The sequence below is a fragment of the Mus pahari genome, chromosome 2, assembly GCF_900095145.1.
Source record: "Mus pahari chromosome 2, PAHARI_EIJ_v1.1, whole genome shotgun sequence".
In the NCBI taxonomy this organism is placed as follows: Eukaryota; Metazoa; Chordata; class Mammalia; order Rodentia; family Muridae; genus Mus; species Mus pahari.
Genome location: NC_034591.1, coordinates 138,768,692 through 138,776,934, shown reverse-complemented (window position 1 = coordinate 138,776,934; position 8,243 = coordinate 138,768,692). Strand labels below are relative to the sequence as shown.

At 37.8% G+C, this 8,243-nt stretch overlaps 1 protein-coding gene across 2 annotated transcripts in view; it reads right to left on the bottom strand.

The window, feature by feature from the left end:
* Positions 1-1,129: 1,129 nt before the first annotated feature.
* The window catches only part of Clec4d (C-type lectin domain family 4 member D), a 12,045-nt gene continuing 4,931 nt past the window's right edge, over positions 1,130-8,243 (bottom strand). Inside the window, exons 4-6 of one of the 2 annotated variants that reach the window (XM_021191751.1) lie at positions 7,370-7,521; positions 5,141-5,256; positions 1,130-1,289 (exon numbers count right to left, since the gene is read on the bottom strand). In XM_021191751.1, coding sequence (XP_021047410.1) covers positions 1,130-1,289; positions 5,141-5,256; positions 7,370-7,521 — 428 coding nt within the window. The remainder of the gene's footprint in view (positions 1,290-5,140; positions 5,257-7,369; positions 7,522-8,243) is intronic. The other variant, XM_021191752.1, reaches the window with a different exon arrangement.

Here is an 8,243-nt window from a genome sequence, read left to right as displayed (position 1 = left end):
CCGGTAGTACTATGTCCAATTTTCTGAGGAACCGCCAGACTGATTTCCAGAGTGGTTGTACAAGCTTGCAATCCCACCAGCAATGGAGGAGTGTTGCTTTTTCTCCACAACCTTGCCAGAATCTCCTGTCACCTGAATTTTTAATCTTAGCCATTCTGACTGGTGTGAGATGGAACTTCTTTTCTACCTGTGCAATAACCATCACTGAAGCCTATTTTACACTGTTTTTCTGGGAGATCTTTAGTAACTATTTAAATGTGAAAATAAAATCTCAATGAGTAGAATTGTTAAAATTTTAAACTGCGATTTAGGTTTAAATGGGACCCTATTTCTCCTGCTGTGTTGCTTCATCCTGCCTTGATGTGAGGATTTGTGCCTAGCTTATTGTGATTCGTTATGCTGTATTCAGTAGACATCCCTGGGAGGCTTGCCCTGTTCTGAAGGGAAATGGAGGAGCGGATCTGAAACATTGGTGGTAGAGAAGACTGGGAAAAGTAAAGCGAATCTGTGGTCACAATGTAATATACAAGTGAAGAATAAAATATGATTTATTACTATCATTTCGTTTTGCTGTAAGTTTGAATTTGAAGAGGCAATGCTTTGGGCAAGAGAAAAATGACAAAAAGATTGTATTATTTAATCCTTTAATTAAATATATAATAAAATATACCAACTGAAAAGTAAATTCTTAAAATACTCCCAAGGAAACAATGATTAAAAGCTGAATCCCATAGGATGATGATCATTCTCTCTTCCAAAACAGGACACAAAGCCTCACTATCTTAATCATATGTGTGCAATAGTATGTGTGTGCATGCCAGTGGGTACTACACACAGACACACACACACAGACACACACACACACACACACACACACACACATACACATACACACACACAGAGAGAGAGAGAGAGAGAGAGAGAGAGAGTGAGAAAGAGAGAAAGAAAGAATGAGAGAGCACAAACTATGCTATATATGTTGAATTAAGTTTAAACAAAAATAATGAAAAACATCCTCATGGATGGTTAACAGTGCTCTATGACCCAGTGTGTTTTCTGTTTCTATGATACATGGACATTTCCCCTGGGTCTGATAGGTTCATCTTCTCCATCCCCATCATAAGGATCACTATGAGGGTTTCCAGTTGAATGTTATTCCAGGTAATTTACAAATCCTTCTCACCTCAAAGTGACAAGGAAAGTCATTCCAGACCCATTTTTCATGGTCATAAACAAGGACAACACAGTCTTCTTCCATAAAGTCATTGGGTTCCCCCTTTTGCCAGAATCTGAAAGAAAAGCAGAACTGTGCGATAGCATTTTATCCTAGAGCAATCCAGAGAAAAAGAACAAATGGAGCACATGGGCAAAGCAGAGCTACAGTCTGCACTGCAAGAGTCACCAGTCATGTGTGGCTATTGAACGTTTGAAGTGTGGCTTCCTTAACACATAAAAGTCAGTAGTCTTCCTATATACAATGACAGGACACACAAAGAAATCAGGGAGACAATACTATACACAATAGCCCTCATTTCTTTAACCAAAGAAATTGGAATAAGTCTAACAATGCAAGTAAAAGACTCATAAAATGAAAACTTTAAAACCCTAACAAGGAAATAAAGAAAATGCCAGAAGATGAAAATGTCTCCCTTTCATAGTGCGTAAGTGGTCATCCCTACAAAAGTGACCACCGATTCAACTCAACCTCCATCAAAATTCTAAGGCAATTCTTACAGAAATTGAAAAGGCAAACTTGAATTTACTTTAATTAAATTTAAAATTAAATTAAACACAGATGTCACAGGATAACCAAACAATCCTGAAGAGTTAAAAAAAAAAAATCTGGAGGTATCACCACCTCAGATTTCAAACTATACTACAGAGCTATGAAAAAAAAAAAAAAAAACAGAAAGTAAAACAAAACAAAACCATCACAGTACTGGCATAAAAACATACCTGCTGCTCAATGGAATAGAATCAAAGATGCATGCATAAGACTCCATTCATACATCTACCTGATCTTTCACAGTGAGGCCAACGGTGAAGTTGGGTGAAAAGACAGTATCTCCACCAAATGGTGCTGGCCAAACTAGATAGCCGTGTGTAAAAATAATACAATAGAGTTCTCACCACTCACTTGGCACTACTCAAAATAAATCAAGAGCCTCAGATAAAACCTGATACCCTAAATTTGACAGAGGAAAAAGTAGGGAATACTCTTGAATTCACTGACACAGGGAAGGACTTCCTGAACAATGGAAAAGGCACTAAGACCAATAACTAATAAAAGGGACTTCGTTGAAGTAGAAAACTTCTATACTCCATCACAAGGGAAGAGACAGCCCGCAGGTAGGGAGAGGACATTTATCAGCTTATATGGCAGAGGATTAGTATCTAGAACATACAAAGAACTGAAGGGAAAAAAGGTAAATATAGGGAAAGCAAATGAGGATTGGGACTAAGTGGAGATCTCTCAAAAGATGAAATACAAGTGGCAGAGAAAAATCTTTAAAATGCTCAATATTCTTTGCCATCAGGGCAAAAGCAAAATAAAACTACGTTTAGATTATTTTTTGTCTTGCCCCAGTCAGAATGCCTAAAATCTAAACAAACAAATGTTGCCAATTGCTGGCATACATGTGGAGAAAAGAGAATACTTGTTCATTGCTGGTGGGAGTGCAAGCTGGTCCAGCCACTATGGAAATCCATATTAAACTTCCTCAAAAAGCTAGAAATATATACTACTATGATTCAACTATACAGATCTTGGGCATATATCTGAGAGACTCTACATCCTCCTGTAGATTGAGACTCTTCTTAATTCCATGTTCATTGCTGCTCTACTCATAATAGTCAAGAAATAGAAATAACCTAGATGTCCAACAGTTGAGGAACAGATACTGAAAATGTGGTATATCTACACAATGAAATATTATTCAGCTGTTAACAAAAATCAAATTATGACGTTTACAGGATGGAGCTGAGAATAATCATTCTGAGTAAAATTAACCCATCAGGACATAGATAGATAGATAGATAGATAGATAGATAGATAGATAGATAGATAGATAGATAGATAGATTTAAAATTAAGTCACCTTATAAGTTACTCCTTTTAAATACCCAAAGCTAACAAATTAAAATACTAGTGCCAAGAATAGGTTACCTCCTTTGTATTTTTTGGCCAGTGAGGTTCAATAGACTCCTAAATATTACAACCTATTACCAATGTTAGTGGTTATACTCCAGAACTTGACAGCATGGCCAACAACATGCTTGAGTCACAGAAATAAAGTTGGTGCTGCTTGGAAGCTTTGTCCCTACTGACTAGATTTCATAGTGCTGAAAAGTGCTGTGAATGCTCTCAGGGTAAGCCTTACTCAGCTGTAAACCTGGCAAGCTATAATAACAACTATCTGGCAAGACATCACAACTGGTACGGTAGTGACATGAATATTATAGGAGTAATGAACTTTTTTATTGAGTTTAAGTCCTGCACCACAAGATGAACCCGTTATCTGACACCATTGCCAGCTCAAGAATTTGTGGTATAGATCCCAGGTCCTAGGGGAGAACCTACATTATTAGTTTGTTAACAGGACACAGTACTAACCTGACTCCTAATGACTTAATATACACATAGATTGGTCCATCTCTCAATCTTCATCATGGAAGCTTCTGTTTTCAGCAAATAAAAATTAGCACAGAGATCCACAACTGGCTAAGGTACAAATGAGAGACTAAAGAATGTTCAACTTTAAATGGGATATTTGTATCACATCCCCTACCCCAGGAATTCAGGAATCTTAATGAAAAATGTGTTAGATCCAGAAGAGATGGATGACTAAAAGGAAAGAGTGTCCTCCAGACACAGCATGGCAGGTGTACACACAAATTCACAGTGACTGTAGCAGCATGCACTAACATTGTGCAAGCTCAAGGCAAATCAGATCCCAGCATGGAGAGTAGAAGTGGGCACCAAGTCCCATCCCTAGCCATGGGAATTGACAACTTCTGGGAGGAGGGGAGTCAATGTTCAGAGTGTGACTCAGATAGACCTTCTACCATATACTCAAGAACAAACAGATAACACAAACTGTGTGGCAAAATGAAGATGACACAATGCTGGGTAGAAGAGGAGCAATATAAGAAAAACATATTGTATGAAATTCTCAGAGGGAAAAACATACTGATTTTAAAAAAGAAAGCTACAAATGTGGTTCTCCATACTGAGATGTCCTTTGGGTGTTAAGTACACGTAGATTTACTGTATTAAAACATTATTATAAGCTGGGCATTGTGGCACATGCCTTTAATCCAAGCACTTGGGAGGCAGAGGCAGGCGAATTTCTGAGCTTGAGGCCAGCTTGGTCTACAAAGTGAGTTCCAGGACAGCCAGGGCTAAACAGAGAAACCCTGTCTCGAAAAACAAAACAAAACAAAACAAAACAAAACAAAACAAAACAAAAAACCATTATTGAAAATTGATAGTTAATGTATCATTACCATAAGTTTTACCAGTTGTTCCTTTTTTTTGTCTTTCTGGTGTGTGTGTGTGTGTGTGTGTGTGTGTGTGTGTGTGTGTATGTGTGTGTGTGTGTGTGTTTTGTTGTTTTTTCATTCAAAGCATTGTCTTGCTATGTACCTAAATCGTCCCTAAAACTCACTATGTAGTCCAGGCTTGCCTCAAATTATCAACTCTCTCTATCCCAACTCATAAATACAAGGATTATGTATGTGAGCCACCATGTCTAACTTTTTTTTTTACTTTCTTCACACAACTTCTAGGAAATTCAACCTATACATGTAGTATTATATTATATTACCATGATTTCAAAAAAGAAAATTAACAGGTTAAAACTCTTTCAAATTGATTTTAACTCTTATACTATTGTTCTTCCAAATGATAATCTTAAGAAACCCTTGTTATATTACTCTCATCATGTCTGTTCTTTCATAAACACTGTGCTGAAGTCATAGGGTTGTTCTGCAGTGGGATCACAGCATACAGAGACTGCTCAACTGCTGGTGTTCTGCTGAGTAAGCACTTACATTAGTGTACCCTACTCTAAAATGAGTTCTCCTTGCCACCCTTCTCATATTTGCTTATAACTTTCCTTAGCCCCAACCAATATACTCACACCATGTGTGGGTTAAATGGTGTCTTGTCCACCCACTGCCATTGGCCTTCCACATTCTCATCAGCAAGTCCCAGGAAATAAGAAAATCGTTTATCCAAAAGCTGGGTCACAAAATTCTGCATAAAAAAATATACATTTTTTATTTATTTAATTTTTTTTAGTAAATGCACGTTCAAGATGTCCATTAGGCTGATAAGGAGGAATGAGGGTAATGAGATCACAAGCTAAGCAGCAACATCACAATATCTGACAAGCCTGTCTTCAAATCTGCTTAGTATGATGGGGGAGCTTTAACCTCATCGAACCCTGAGTCTTCTAACAATTCCACTGCTATATAGGATCACTGTAAAAATGAAGTACAATTGCATTTGCAAAGTTGTGTATGAGCACAGGTCCTACATGAGCTTATACTGAAGCACAAGGCCGACATGAGCTTATACCAGTACCTCTGTGTATACATTATAACTATTAACTTAGTATTTTTATGAGACTCCTAGCTATTGAGAATGAGTGGATCTCTGACTCTCTTGCCTGCTCTTGGGTCTCTTTTCCACCACTTGGGCTGCCATGTCCAACTTTAATGTGATATGTTTTGCTTCATTGTATTATATTTTATTTTGTTGTAGTGGGTTGTCATCTCTTAGAAGCCTATTCTTTTCTAATAAAAGACCTAAATTGGGTTTATCTTGAGGGGATGGGGGACATGGAGGAGCTGATAGAAGTAGAGGAAGGGAAAATTGCAATCATGATATATGAAAAAAAATCTATTTTTGATTAAAGAAAAACCCCATTAATTGCATATTTCATTTGATTCTATATCATTTGAAGAGTTGGAAAACTTACTGATGGCAGTCAAGGACACAGGATCCCTAAAGAAATTCAACTGACCAATGGAAATCAGAAGCTTGGGTAGGGCACATATAGAAAATGTATCACACAAAGAAAGCAATTTCAGCTCTTAAAAAGCTGAAGTTACTTTCAAATGCATTTATTTAGAATTAATATCACATGTTAGAACTATTTTCCATATACAAGAAGCCATTTCAGCCCTGATTAACTAATTACTTATGTAATTCTATATTCAGGAGTCCTACTCTGTGCCTGACTTTTCACAGACAATTGGAAATATAAGAGTAAGGAAAGTGTGGTCTGAGCCTTCCATCAAGTGGGAGTCATTGGAAGACCTGCAACTTACTAGAGTAAGTGCTGACACCCCACTGTGCTCAAAGAGCCTTAGCAGAGCCAATGTCATAGACTAGGAAGTGCAGAGTAGGAACGATGTGTTTCTGAGAGAACTGGCATATCCTTAAAATCTGGAAAGACCAAAAATTGGCCTTCTGGGAAAAAAACTGACCAATTTTCTATCATGTAAAGTACTTATATTTCTTTTCATGTGCAGAGCCTGCATGGGTCTGCACCAGGTCCTTCTTGTATATGTTATGGCTATTAGCTTGGTGTTCTTATATGAAAGGAGCTAGGGGGTGAAGAGGGAGGGAAAACAGTAGTTTTCCCTAATATATTGTATAAGAGAAGAACTTATTTTCAGTTTAAAAAGAAGAAAATATGCATTTTACTATACAAAATCTCTCAGGTATGCAATATTACTAGAAAGAGGATAAAGAACACTATAATGTATACTGGACTTTGTATTAGGAAACATGTAGTTGAAAAATCAATGGCTTTATTTGAAGGAAAAAGGGGAATGGAAAAGGAAAACCTGGGAGAGGAAGAAAAGACTTCCCAGGCTGATCAGAAAGATGAAGAAACAACATTAGAGAGCCAAGAAATTCCTTCTCTATGAAGGGAATTAAAACAACAGAATAACTGGTGGTCTTGACACAGCCTAGAATTACCTGAGAAGGGAATTTCAGTTGAGGGATATCTAAATCAGATTGGCTTTGGGGTATGTCTATGTGGAAATGTGTATATTGTTAATTGATGTAGGATGGCCCAGCCTACTGTTGGCAGCACCATTCCTTAGGCAGGTGCCCTGGGCTGAAAAGTAACTAAGCTAAGTATGAGTCTTTGAGTGGGTCAGAGAGTAGTGTTCCTCCTTGGTTTCTGTTTCATGTTCCTGCATGAATCTCTGCCCTAAATTCCCTCAGTGATGGACTCTTAAGTTGTGAGCTGAAATAAATTCTTCCCTCTTTGAAGTTACTTTCTGTTGTAGTGTTTGTCACAGCAATAGAATGAAACGAGAGCATCAGGATGGACTAAGCTAATGCATACCTGCTCTGCTTCGGTGTTGATGGTCACCAGATGACTGCTCATCCCTGAGCAGTTCCTCTCGCTCTCATGCCAGGTCTGGTTGTCATTAAGAGGAAAGTAACAGTTAGACTGGAAGGCTCTCCAGCTAACAGGACAGCAGGTCCAGGTACCTCCTCAGGTGAGAATTGACATAGATGTTAGTTACCAAGGAGCACTTAATTTGTGACAGGTTCACAGTCATATTATTTCAAGTATTACCTCAAAAGATATTCAGTGTCCCTATATGTATTTTGCTTTTCTATTTAAAATATTTCCTAAGTTAGCAGTGTGACTCAATGGTAAAGCACATTCCTAGAATGTGAAAAGTCCCGAGTTTGATATTCATCAAATAAAGAAAAGAATTGAGAGATGGGGGGGGTAAATTAAATTAAGCAAAAGGTTCCTATAACAAAGCCTTTTACAGAATATTCCATTTGTAAGAAAAGAAAAGACTGTGTAAAACTCAAGCGTTTAATTCTTTCTAACCTTATACATTTCAGAACATAAATAAAGAAATAGGTATCTCAGGGAGAAGAAACTGTTCTCACAACATATCTGAATCAAGGAAAAATTAAATGAAGTTCTTTTTATATTTCAGATGTCAAAGATGCCCACAGTCTGGGGATAATAACACTGACCTGATATCTAAGCTCTTAGGAGACAGAGGCAAGAATGTTCCTAGTTCCGGGCCAACCTGGGCTACATAGTGAGACTGTGTCTCAAAAAAACAAGTTCTGTTGATGTGGAGCAATTGCCTAACATGTACAAGGCCTGTGTTTGATCCCCGGCATAACCCCCACCCCACCTCTCTCTCTCTCTCTCTCTCTCTCTCTCTCTCTCTCTCTCTCTCTCTCTC